Source organism: Echinops telfairi, unplaced genomic scaffold (genome assembly GCF_000313985.2).
Source record: "Echinops telfairi isolate 266 unplaced genomic scaffold, ASM31398v2 ScPeMD7_23;HRSCAF=83, whole genome shotgun sequence".
Taxonomy (NCBI): domain Eukaryota; kingdom Metazoa; phylum Chordata; class Mammalia; order Afrosoricida; family Tenrecidae; genus Echinops; species Echinops telfairi.
The window spans coordinates 40,754,563-40,768,154 of record NW_022103920.1 but is presented as its reverse complement, the minus strand read 5'-3'; the positions used below and the strand labels follow the sequence as shown (position 1 = coordinate 40,768,154).

Sequence of the window (13,592 nt, the reverse complement as noted above, 5' to 3'; positions counted from 1 at the left end):
GGGGGGTAGTGCTTTCTTAGGAATCCCTTTTCGGTTGATTTTGCTTTTATAAATATAATAATATAGAACATTCCAAAGTTTTCATATCCATCTTAACATGTTTAATGTAATATCTTACATGGCTGTAAAGCTGGGTAGTTTCATGGACTACAATGTGGAAAACTTGAAAAGTGTGTTTATAATTTGTCCGGTATCGTGAAAGGGTTTGAAATAAAACTTTTAAAATCTTCCTTTGGTCCCTTTCCAAGTAATCCTTCAGTTATTATAGTTCTATTATTTCCAATTGGTACATTTGTGTTGATATTGGAATTATTGGGTATACTCAATATTAACACAAAACCATGCATCTTAGAATTAAGCAACTAATATTCCACTTTCCCCAAAAGTTAGTATTCGTGGGCCACAATACTTGGTTTAGAAAAGTTAAAGTGATTTTTTTTCCTTGTCTTTTGTATTGATTAGGTAAACAGTAGTTGGAAAGAAAAGGTCAAATAAAGTGGCAACTGAAAACAAGTAAACCTGGATAAAGTAAAAATAGTCGTCATGGTACTAATCCAGAGAAGTCTGTTAAACAGATTTAAATTTTCTCCCATGAGAGGACAGAATTTTAATCTCTTACATGGATGACGGGGCATAATAGCTGTGCTATGCCAGATTGTGATAAAAGAAGTCATTCATAGCCTCCTTTCAGATGAAGCCTCAGAATCCTCTTAAAAGAAAATGTCATCTATAAATGTAAATGCAAAAAATGTAAATGTGCTTCATCTTTTTATAGCTTGAGCCATATGAAATTGCTCTTTTGACTGTTTACATACACAAATGGCAATTTCACACAGAACAACATTTAGCATCTTGTTCAGTCTCTAATTGCATCAGTGGGTTTATTTATGTATTTGGGTTACTCACTTTGCTTATTTTGATGAGAATGAAAAACTGTACACTCTCCGCCCTTAGGACCATTTATAAAACAATTAACAAAAATATGTGGTAACCAAGAGGAGGGGAAAGGAAAAAAAAGGACCAGACTTATTTATTGGTCTAAAAAAGAGATCTTAATCCTGGAATTGAACCCTCTCTTGAAAATTACCATTCATCTAAACAGTAGGTAGGTCTATAAAGTGAGCAGCAGCACCAGTGAGGAGCACCCAAACTGAAGTTCACAAGGCAGGGTGAATGGCAACAAGCCACTTAAGTGCAGAGCGTGCTGATACTTTGAGGGGCCTCACTGCAAGTGATGTCAGGAAACAAAATGTGACTACATTGAATGGAAAATGAATTTGCATCATAAACTTTCACCCAAACTGCTTTTCTCCCCTAAAAAAGGTAGTAACCATGGATTCATTACCATGGTGTCAGTTACCTTACAGCACAAAGCAGGACTGCGCCAACAGTTTCCAAGGCTGTAATCTTACAAAAGCAGATGACCCCATCTCTCCCCTACACAGCAGCTGGGGGATTCACACTGCCGACCTTTCAGTTGATAGCTAAGTGCTTATATAGCCCCTGTGCCTCTAGGAGTCTCAGGAGTAGTAGAGTAAAATAAAACATAACCAAAACATAACCAAAACCCAACCTCGCTGCCATTGAGTCAATCCTGACCCCTGTGGGGGTTGAACGACCCTTTCCCAAGGGTTGCCTGACTCATAACAATAGCAAAATTAGTTATGAAGTAGCAACGAAAATAATTTTATGGTGGGGGGGGTGACCACACTTGAGGAACTCTGTATTAAAGGGTCATGGCATTAGGAAGGTTGAGAACCACTGCTTGAGGGGGTTTCTGATACTGGAATCTTTATAGGAACAGCCAGCCTCATCTTTCTACCCGAGGGTGACTGGAGTTTTAATAACTCACCTGACAGTGCACCAGGGCTCATTAGGAAATACATGGTAGGTCACTTCTTGCTGGGAGGATCAGAGATTGCTGCATGTACTAGGTAGTATTTATGATGGAGCTTATGAGTGAGGTTCTAACAAGCATAGATTACCTGCATACAAATGCAAACTGGGGGCTAAATTGTATGGAATTTATTTCTCTAGGGGTAAGAGACTAGAGGGAAGAAAAATGTGGTTAATCCTTTTTCACTAGGATTTTATCTGAGTCTGTGTGGTAGTATGTGTGAGTATATGGGGATAAAGATTGATTATAGATTTTGTGAAAACATCAGATCCTTTTCTTTGGCCTTGGATTTAACATTTCCCTTTTCTATATTATTTTTGGTTGTACTTTTCACCATCCTTAGGACGTTCTTAAACACTTAACAGTAGCAAACTTGTGGCTAAAATGCGGAATGGAAAATGGAATGAAGAATGGATATTCTACATTTCTCTGTTGGCTCTTAAGATAATCCTTGGGCAAGTTATAATTGGTTTGGGGGAACCTTATAGGCAGCTCAGTTAAGCTATGGCATTGTAAATACGTAGATTATACATGCTCACTAAATTGCAAACAAGGACAAGAGTTGTAGCCTCACCACAGGTGGAGCGTACAAAGAAAGGGTTAGGTATTGTGAAGAGCGTCTTTGTCTATTTAAATAAGCAATCACTTAAAATGGCAGGGGGAAACCCTCCGAATACAGCATTTAAAAATTAACTTTTCAAAATAAAGTTTTCTATGGCCTCCTTATTGAAGTACCCTGGAAATGCATTACTTAATTGGAGTTGATAGAAGGTATTCATTAGGTCTTCACACTTAGGGTAGTGAATGGAAGGATAAAACAAGTAGTTAGTAGTTACCTAGATCTCAAGGTGCCCTCAGGGTACCATGGGTCCCTCTACTTGGACTGCTAACCACAAGGCCAGATGGGGCTTTTTGCTGCCATGAAAATGTCATCTTGGAAACCCTGTTGAGAGTTACTGTGAGTCACAACTGACTTAGGGCAGGGTTACCTAGATAAGAGATTCTACGAGTATAAACATCTCACAAGAATATAAGCAAAAATGTGTACTTTTGTAATAGTCCCGCTTCTTGGGGATGTGAGGGGAATGCCTGGCTTTTATGAAAGCAGATGCCCAATAAATGAGCCAACAAAATGTTCATGGCAGCAATTTCAGGAAAAATGGACTACCTTTAAGTGTTGTGATTGAAATGAAGCTTACTAATAGCACAGTGGTTAAAAGCCTGGCTGTTCACATACACAGAAGACAAGACTTGGTTGTGTTCTCCCATGTAGTTCTACTCTTGTCGGCTAGGAGTCAGAGTGCACGGTGCACAGGAACAGCCCTGTACAAATAGTACCCTGGAGACTTTGCAAGTAAACAAAAAGGCATTCCCCTGAGGTTTTGTTGAAAGTGTGTGCGCTGTGGACAGTTGAGTGAACACTATAATAAAGCCTCATTGTTGAGAGTCCAGGGCTTGTGGTCATTTAAAAGCTGTTCAGAAATTACATTGATGCTGGTTAAGAATCTTTCTCTAAGATCTAGTTTTCTCATCAATGTTTAGGAACGGTTTACTTAAAGATAAGACATTAATAACATGTTAGAGAGTTGCAAAAAGCCTTGTTTTCGCATAGGTATTGTTAAAATTAGGAATGTTCTGCTTTAACTGCCTTGCAATAAGTATTTCCAAAATCTTACTTAATAGCATCCTCTTTATGACTTCAAATAGCAGTGACACATGTTCTAGACGATTCAAGCCTTTCTCACTGAACAAAAAGTTCGTGTTTGCTATATGCTAAGCATCACTAAGGGTACTGAGGTGCTCATGAACAAGGCAGGCCAAGTCTTTTCCTTCAGGCTGCTTTCAGTGATGGCAGGGTGTACAGAAAAATGAATACCAAAGCGTAAACAGGACCATGAACATCACTGGGACAGAGAGAAACGATGGATAGTATACAAACTACTACTGTACTGGATAATCTTCATTGGTAACCAATAATCATAGCCATTAAAAAAAATTTCAGAACTTCATTTCTAATTGATACAGGGAATTATTTTTGCATAAGGAATCTTTGTTTCTCTGAGATTTTAGGGCAGAACTTTTTATTTCTATGATATTCAAGAAAAGTTACCTTTTAGCGAATGGCAAGGCAGAAAGGCACATCAGGAGTCCCTAGGTCCCCTCAGTCATTGTTTCTCAGTTCTTAAACCCCACAGCCAGCAAATTTCCCTCTAAAGCTACTTGCTGTGCCATCCATTAATTTATACACTCAGTAATTTCTAACTTAGTTTCAAGTTACCAGCTACATTTCTCTAACTGGGATGGTTTTAAAAATTCACCTACTGATGTCTATTTTTGGTTGTAATGCTGAATATATCATAAATATAGTGTAAGTACAGCTTATAAATCACATTGAATATAAGTGGAAATGTCAATACTTATCCTTGAGCTATTTTTCTGCACCTGTTGAACAGGTAGCTTGAGACGACAATCCTGTTATTTCTTCCAAGTACAAAGTTAAAAGATTTCAAGTTGAATTTTTGTTCTAAGATGTTTCTGGTTTGAAGCACACAGTTGGTTTTTAAAAAATTGTTTTGTCACTCCTAAAGTGATAAAATCCTATAGACATAACATTAAGCATTTTCCTATATAGAAAATTACAATGCTGTATGTAGCAAAGCCATAATACTGTCATAAAAGCAATCCTATAGCTCCACGCACCCCACCCCCCACACTCAAGCATTATTTTTGTGCCAAAAGTTAACACATTCCTGAAAAACAACCGTATCTGATTCTAACTGCATACCAAGCTTGATCTATTGTCCAGCTTGCAGAAATGGACATAATCATCGTTTTAGAATATATGAATAGTAGTGAGAAGTGTAAGAAGTGGAGCAAATAAGATCAAGCACAGGGTGTTAGGGTCTACAACAATCTGCTGGGGTTATTAAAAAGGGCTCTAATCCACTCCAACTCCTTCACGGTATATAAACTATTATTCTGGTGGAGCGATAAAATGAGTTTAATACAGTCTGCTTAGGTATGTTGTCAACAGAATTCTTAGATAACAGCAGTGAGTACACAGCTGGATGGCATGAACCTTAAAGGATTTAAAATATTTGAATGCACTGTAGAAAATAAGGTATTTATACACCCATGCAGTGTCTTATGAAGCTGGGTTAAAACTATTCCGAAATCTGTTAATTGCCTTCTGCTTCATTCTTACTCAGTTGACAGTTGTAGCATTTGCTTTGTGTGGTAGGTCAGTGGTTATCAGGGTATTCAGAATAAAAGACACTTGGATAAACATTGCTGTGCTTCTGAGTCACTTAATGTAAACATGGGCTTTGACTTACTAAAATAGGCTGAGTCATTTTAAAGTCATACAATCTCGAGTCCTAAGATTGAGGTTTTGCTTTGACTACCAATGAACTGTATTTTTAACTGAATGATTCTCGGTCTTTATGTATTTTGTTCTGATAATTCCACACAAGTGAAATTTGAACCATGTCAAAGAAACATCTTTTGGCCTAATTTCTCGTTCATCTTACAAAACCTCAGATAATATACAAAACTTCTTCCTAAAATTATTCCTGCTTGTAGGCGTTTATTTTCTCATGGCACCGTATTTCTTCCCACATTGAATTTGTTTGGAGAACTACTTTCCAACCAGATTTACTAGATAAAGCAATTATATAAACTCTCACTTTAGATTTCCGAATAAGTTTTAAAACCCAAATACCGAAGAGTCCCTATGTGGCATCGAGGGTTGTGCTGAGCTACTACTAACAGATGGTGGCTCAAATCCACGAAAAGCACCTCAGAAGGCCTGCTTGTTGCTTGCCTGCTCGTTGCTGGTGAGTATCTTCCAGAGCACGGCTGTATGCTGGAACCATGAATGAAGTTGCCATGAGTCACAACTCAACAGCAACAGTTGTGTATTTTCTGTTGTTATTTTAGCATACAGGAACAGGGTTTTAATAGACCTAAGATTAAAAGGTGAGTAGTAGTGAAGAATTTAGAGACCTGAGACATGGAATTGTCCAAAGAATTTAATTTCAAAATATTTAGTATATATGAAAGGCGGCCATCTTTTGCTGATACTTTTTGGTGTCTGACTGATTACCCATCCCAGAGTAGAGATCCAAGATACAGGCCTGTATCCATGAGCAAGTATTCTTACCTCTGTAGACTAGTTTCCTGAGTGAGTATGACACACTTTTTTAGGTAGCACATTTACAGTATGGGAATTTACTGTTAACAAATTAGAAATCTGTATATTAGTATTATGCGAGGAGTTTGTTGGTATACTGCTTTGTTCCCTTACAGAGTGTAACAAATGAGAAAACAGAACGGTGGGTAATTTCCAGAGTGTTGGTGTCTTGATGCTTATTTATCTGTTGGTAATTACTGGAACTAAAGCCCATTGTTGACGAGCCCCTGGCAGCCAGACCTTGAGTTTCTGATCTTTCTTTCTTTCTTCCCCACATCGATGACAATAAAGGAGGAAAGACAAATGGATCTGAGCCTCAGGACCTGGTTCTTTTCATTTGGAGAACTGGACAGTTGATGGACGTGCTTCCCGTTTCTGGTTGAAAGCTGAAGCATTTGCCAGGCCCACTTGTCAAGGCTCTGGGTCTTGCTTTTAAAGTTCTCCATCCAAGGCGAACTGCCGCTCAAAGGAACCCTTGCTGTTCCTCAGTCCCTGCCTTGCACTGTCAGTAAAAGACAGGAAGAGCAGAAGGTAGAGGAATGCCTTATAAGAATTATAATGGGCAAGTGGGCTAAAATAGAACAATTAACACTTATGGAATGCCTACTATTTTCCCAAGTATTGTTTGAAAATGTTGACATTTTCTGTCTGAGTAATAGTACCGATCCAGTAAAGCCTAAGTGTTATGAGCCACATTCTGTTGTCTCAGAAAGGTAACTAATTTATCTAGAGTCACAGCTTTTCAACATTTTACTTAGTTTAACTCGGAATCTTTTAAAAAGGGTTGATTTCTGTAGTAATATTGGTAAAGCAAGGTGGTTTTGAACCTTTTACTCACCATTAACACTTAAGTCATCCAGTGCCCCTTTCATGAAGTGCATCTGTAATGGCAGTGCTTACTAAAATTATTTATCATATCTACCAATAATAAAAGTATTTCTGTTATGGTAACAATGGTATTTTTAATTTGCCATGCACATTTGGAGTTTTTGCGTATACTTCAGAGCAATATTTATTAAAATTTAAATTTCCCAGACTAGAGAAGAAAGGAAAATGGAAGCAATTCTGCAAGCTTTCGCCAGACTTGAAAAGAGAGAGAAGAGGCGAGAACAAGCTTTGGAAAGAATCAGCACAGCCAAAACGGAGGTGAAAACCGAGGGCAAGGACGCGCAGCCCAGCAGTGACGCAGAGGCTCTCCAGGTATCACTCACTGGGCAATCAACCCCTGTCGGCCAAATGCCCTACCAATAGCCTCAGACATTAGCCTTTCAATGGTAGGATTTGTTAAAAAAAAACAACAACCAACTATGAGAATTTCTACCTGAGGTGCCATATACTTTATTTTTTGAAGCCAAGGTTTTACATGATGTGACATGTTGTCATAATTCATAAGTAAATTGTAGATTAATAAGGAAATTGGGTAATGTTTTAGGTGCTTTCTTTTTAAAAATAGTTTATCTAACACTGTTTCTTATGTCAATTAGGAACAAGCAAAAGAAGAAACGACTAGCAAGCCCACGCCTGCCAAAGTGAACAGAACTAAGCAGAGAAAAAGCTTTTCTCGGGGCAGGACTCACATTGGCCAGCAGCGCCGGAGACACCGGACTGTCAGCATGTGTTCAGATATCCAGCCATCTTCTCCTGACGTAGAAGTTGCCTCCCAACAAAATGACATTGAAAACGCTGTACTTGCAGTAGAGCCAGAAACGGAAACTGCACTAGCAGAAATAATTACTGAAACCGAAGTTCCAGCACTTAATAAGTGTCCTACAAAGTACCCCAAAACAAAGAAGGTATGGTTCTTAAGGAATGTAATAGAAACTCAATTTGCTAACAGTGGTTATGGTAATTATTGCTTTGAAAAAATTCATTCTGTAACATCTCATAATGAACAAATGGCTAAAACCTACAAGTTTAAAAATTATGTCTCTTAAGAATTCAACATGCTATTTTAGCAGGAATAAAATCCGTTGCAGTTTTGCTTTCTTGTAAAGTGATCATGTCCAGTAGGTCACGATGCCCTTTAGTGTTACAGCTCATCGCTCTTCTTTAAAACTAGTTTTAGATGTTATTGTTATCCTTTTTTAATCGATTACATTGTATAGGTAGATTATGAAAATTATAAAGGAAATGTTAACTTCAGTAGAATGTACTAAGAATGTGAAACTTTTAAAGAGTAATTTTAGATCAATTCATTAATAAAAGTCTTTGAAAAACTACTGCCAGACGTAATGAATTGATTATAGGAAACTATTAACAGAGTTAATATGAGCTGAGCTTTACAGCTCCAGAGTGAACACTGCCCTTGCTGAGTGTCCGTTTTCCTTCCACTTGTGGTTGCAGTGGATCCAGCAGATGGGAGCAGCAACATTCTTTCGACATACTTCTGTGGCACACTTGCTAGACGCCATTTGCTTTGTGTTTGTTCTGACATGATCAGTACAGTTTGTAGGCAGCGCTAAGCCATGAGGAGTCGAACTTACCTGTTGTAGAGTCACGGGCTTCTGGAGTGCTAAGATCTAAGGACAGCTGGTTCCCTACTCATCCCTTCTCCTAACAGCATAAGCAAGCAAGCCCACATTCTAACCATGCTCGCCTTGGAAAGTAAAGAATTCTGACTTTTCTTTTAATTGTATTATAAAAACTGAACCAACAGGTTTAAAAGAAGCTACCTCAATTGCAAATAAGTATTGACATGATCCCTGGTTGACTATTGCTGTGGCCATAAAGTTAATTTCAATTCCTGGCTGAATGTGGACTTCTGCCTCCCCCTAGTAAGAGGATTCATGAACTTTTTAAAGCCCCCCTCGTTTACCCTCACCTCATCCTCTTAAAAAAACCTTGTGGCCAAAGGTATGGTGTTTCAACCATATTTAAACCAACGTACTGTTTGACTAAGTAGAAGAATCAAATTGTAGTTATTGCCCATAAAAGAAAGACCTCATTCACTTTACCACTACAACTTACTCTCGGATACTGTTCTGGCATGTGGTGCTGGCATATATCCACTAGCAATCGATCTGTATAGTATATGAAAACATTATCAAGAGTAAGAAAATGTGAATTTAGAAAGAATAGAAACGTAACATTACTAATTACTAATTTTCAAAGCTGATGCACGCACATGTACACCCCGTCACCACCCTTCCTCAGAGCTTCTATGTATTAATTCCTCTGTTCTTCACAACTGCATTTGGAGACCTGGGTTTATTAGGACTTGTTTTACAGAAATGGTGCAAAAAATGTTATACAGTGTGCTCAAAGTTCCCACATATCACCTCCAGGTTACTCTTGAGAGTTCAGGTGCTTCCCCATTCTGTTGCTACTCGTAGATAGGAAGTTCTATGTATATATAGAGTCCTGTATACATGGCCAAAAAGATCCAAGTGTTCATAGTGGTCATTTCTAGAAGATGGGAAGGCTGTTTCTTAATGTTTTGTAAAGTGTGTGCGTGTGTGTAAAATGAGGGGGTTTCGAAATATTTGTGGGATAATTCTATTTCCTTTTAATTTAATCTTCCCATGAACTTTTTAAAGTCCCATATTACTTTCCAAATTATCTAGACATTATATTTATAATAAAAAAGAATATTTTGATATCTAGCTAAGAGATATGGATGCCCATATAACAAAAAGAATATTATTTCCATGCCCATTACAACTGAACTTTCAGAAACAGTTGGGTAATCATTAAATCTGAAAATGGCCCACAAAGACTGAATTGTGTCCACTACATACCAAAGAACCAGCAGAGTGGTTTAAAACAAAACAAAATGCCGGAATTTTCCAAACAGGAATATGAGATGGGTCAGATTATTGGTATTCAATCTCTGATTTCCAATGCACATCATTTTCTTTTAAAAGTACTGCACTGGCAACGTCTCCTTTGAAACCACTGAGGGGAAAAAACCAAACTCACAGCAACCCTATAGGTGTAGAAGTCTCATTTTTCTCTTCTGGAGCAGCTGTTGAGCTTAAACCTACAACTCTGTACCTAGCAGCCTAACACCTAACCCACGGTGCCACCAGGGTTCCTTAGCCAGGTTGGAAAGCCCTGTTTTAATCAGTTTAAACTGAGCTTTCTTTTGTTTTCTTTCACCTATGAGACACAAGCCTAATTTAGTGTTTGTATTTATTCATATGCGCTGGTTTCCTAAACTAAAAAGTATTAGTATCTTACTTATATACATTCTACAAGATGCTGTGTAGAAAATACTGGGAATAACAGATGAGATAAAGGAATATTGAATCATATCATTTGGACATCTTACATGAACGACTTAAATTGTGCGATTTATTATTTTCCTGATTCCTAATTAAAACAGTCTATATTTTAATAAAGAGTATCTTGTGTAATTTCGAATTTTTTTCTTCAGCACTTGGTCAATGAATGGTTAAGTGAGAAGAATGAGAAGACTGGAAGACCTTCAGACAGCCTTTCAGAAAGGCCCCTGCGCATAACGACAGACCCTGAAGTGCTGGCCACACAGCTCAATTCCTTACCAGGTCTTACCTACACTCCCCATGTCTACTCTACTCCTAAGCATTATATTCGATTTACGTCACCATTCCTTTCAGAAAAAAGGAGAAGACGAGAACCCCCTGAAAACACTTCTGGCTCATGCAAGAAGGTAACCTTTTCTTGGAATATAAAAACTCGGCTATGGGAGGAGATGAGCCAGTCAGGGTGCGATGTAGCAATGATGAAAAATACAACTTTCCCCTAGTTCCTAAATGTTTCCTCCCCGCTCCCACTATCATGACACGAATTCTACCTTGCAAGTCTGGCTGGACCAGAGGGTACAGATAGGAACTGGAACTACAGGGAACCCAGGGCAGATGATCCCTTCAGGACCAGTGGTGTGAGTGGTGATTCTGGGAGGGTAGAGGGAGAGTGGGTTGGAAAGGGGGAACCGATTACAAGGAACTATATGTGACCTCCTCCCTGGGGGACGGACAACAGAAAAGTGGGTGGAGACGTCGGACAGGGCAATTTATAAATTATCAAGGGCTCATGGGGGAGTGGGGAGCGGGGAGGGAGGGGAAAAATGAGGACCTGATGCCGGGGGCTTAAGTGGAGAGCAAATGTTTTGAGAATGATGAGGGCAATGAATGTACAAAATGAATATGCTTGTGGATTGTGATGAGTTGTATGTGCCCCTAATAAAATGATTAAAAAACAAACTCAGCTATGCCGGGCAGTGTGAGATATGATAAAATAATTCATAAATTATCAAGGGTTCATGAGGGAGGGGGGAGAAAATGAGCTGATTCCAGGAGCCCAAGCGGAAAGTGAGAGTTTTGAGAATGATGAGGGCCAACGAATGTGTAAGTGTGCTTTACACAATTGATGTTTATGTGTGGATTGTTGTATGAGCTCCAATAAAATGATAAAAATAAAATCTCGGCTAAGGCAGATGGCAACCTTATGCCTTCCTGCCATCCCTAGTTGTGAATGCTTTTGAAATATGCCCTCTATGTATGTACATCTTATGTAAATGGCCGAAAATTCATTATTTCCAATTTCATGTATTTCAGCGATGGTTGAAACAAGCTCTGGAAGAAGAAAATTCCGTCGTTTTACATAGATTTAATTCACCCTGTCAAGAAAGATGCAGAAGCCCTACAGTCAATGGTGAAAGTAAAAGCCCACTGCTATTGAATGATAGCTTCTCCCTTCCAGGTAGAATTTCTTTTCAGTGTTGTTACTGTGAGGAACGTGGCCAGAGCTGCTTCACAACAGGCGTTTTCTAGTGATTGCTGTGCCAGACTGCACATTTCCTGGTCATGGGAACTTGGGCTTTGCTGTCCCTGTTTTGGTGAATATATAGACAAATTCCTTATTTATAATAGGTTACCCAGAATTTATGGTTCAGTTTTTGGCTATTTAGCCTTTGGACAAGCTGCTTTACAGAGTCAGGAGGATTTTAAGAAGGTGAAATACAGTGCCGAGAGGCCTCAGCAGGGGAACGCTTGCTACCCGTGCAGTTCCTACAGGCAGGGGAGATTGCTTCATGTCAATCTTGTCTTAAAGTTGTCATTTTTAGTATGGTTGATGTTTTGATACTTTCTTGGATGTCGTAGTAACTAATACCTTTTGGATTTTTTTTTTTTTCACTAACAGATTTAACTACACCACTGAAAAAACGGAGACTTTATCCGTTACTAGACTCCGCTTACTCCGAAACCTCCACACCCACTCCTTCCCCGTACGCTACGCCAACTCACACGGACCTTACTCCTGGAGACTCATCCTTTGCCACTCCTCCCCGGACAAAAGCAGACGATGAAACTTGTCGAAATGGTTATAAGCCGATATATTCACCAATAACCCCAGTAACACCTGGCACACCAGGAAATACCATGCACTTTGAGGTAAGAAATGTAAATGAACTTGTGTACCGAGTAAAAAATACTTTTCAGAACGTAAGCGGAATTTGAAATGAACTTACTGTTAATTGAAACTTTCATTAAAATGTGCATTCTTCTTACTGATACGGAGGTCAGGTGATTACATGTATCAGCTTTACCTTAAATCTGGTATTTTGAGGACATGGAAATAAAACAGAAAACTCTCAAACCAGTCTTGCAGTTTTTTTGTGTTAAATTTTAGTTTATTTCTGTGCGTATGGGTTTGGCAATATATTTTAATGATCAATTGTAATCTCTTTTTATATAGAATATTTCTTCTCCAGAAAGTTCTCCAGAAATTAAGAGACGCACTTATAGTCAAGAGGTAAGGAATTACAGCAAAAGGTGACTGCCCTAGTATTATTTAAATTATTGGCAGATTCTGAAATAAGCAGTGTCAAGATAGTGTTACTGGTGTAATTTTTTTTTTTTTTTTAATTCTGCAAACAGGGATATGACAGATCTTCAACCATGTTAACATTGGGGCCTCTCAGAAGTTCTAACTTCACTGAGCTGGGTCTGCAAGAAATAAAGACTATTGGTTACACCAGCCCAAGGAATAGGACTGAGGCCAGCAGGCAGTGCCCTGGGGAAAAGGAGCCCGGGGCAGACCTTCCGCTGGGACTCGATGCAATCGAGCCGACTGCCTTACATAAAAGCATGGAGACACCCACCCACGACAGGACTGAGGCCAGCAGCCAACTGGAGTCTCCCCACACTGGACGAGGCACAGCCTACTCTTCCTGGGTGAAGAGTCCTGACAGAACAGGAGTTAATTTCTCAGTAAACTCTAACTTGAGGGATTTGACACCCTCACATCAGTTGGAGGTTGGAGGTGGCTTCCGAATAAGTGAGTCCAAGTGCCTGATGCAAGAGGATACCAGAGGCATGTTTATGGAAACTACCGTGTTTTGTGCTTCAGAAGATGGACTGGTATCTGGTTTTGGACGGACTGTCAGTGACAGTTTGATCGATGGAAGTTGCACACCCCAGAACCCACCACAAAAGAAAAAGGTTACAAATTTATAGTCTTTATGATGAGTAGCTATAATGTGTATTATGTAAGGCATTCTTAATTTCGTTTCTCAAGTTA

The 13,592-nt window shown here is 39.0% G+C and overlaps 1 protein-coding gene across 4 annotated transcripts in view; it reads left to right on the top strand.

The window, feature by feature from the left end:
- KMT2E (lysine methyltransferase 2E (inactive)) overlaps positions 1 to 13,592 on the top strand; it is an 85,343-nt gene that overhangs the window by 66,292 nt on the left and 5,459 nt on the right. For all 4 annotated transcript variants that reach the window (XM_045289015.1, XM_045289016.1, XM_004702601.4 and 1 more), the window contains 7 exons: positions 7,125 to 7,289; positions 7,574 to 7,882; positions 10,465 to 10,719; positions 11,627 to 11,771; positions 12,213 to 12,463; positions 12,768 to 12,824; positions 12,950 to 13,513. In XM_045289015.1, the coding sequence (XP_045144950.1) occupies positions 7,125 to 7,289; positions 7,574 to 7,882; positions 10,465 to 10,719; positions 11,627 to 11,771; positions 12,213 to 12,463; positions 12,768 to 12,824; positions 12,950 to 13,513 (1,746 nt within the window). The remainder of the gene's footprint in view (positions 1 to 7,124; positions 7,290 to 7,573; positions 7,883 to 10,464; positions 10,720 to 11,626; positions 11,772 to 12,212; positions 12,464 to 12,767; positions 12,825 to 12,949; positions 13,514 to 13,592) is intronic.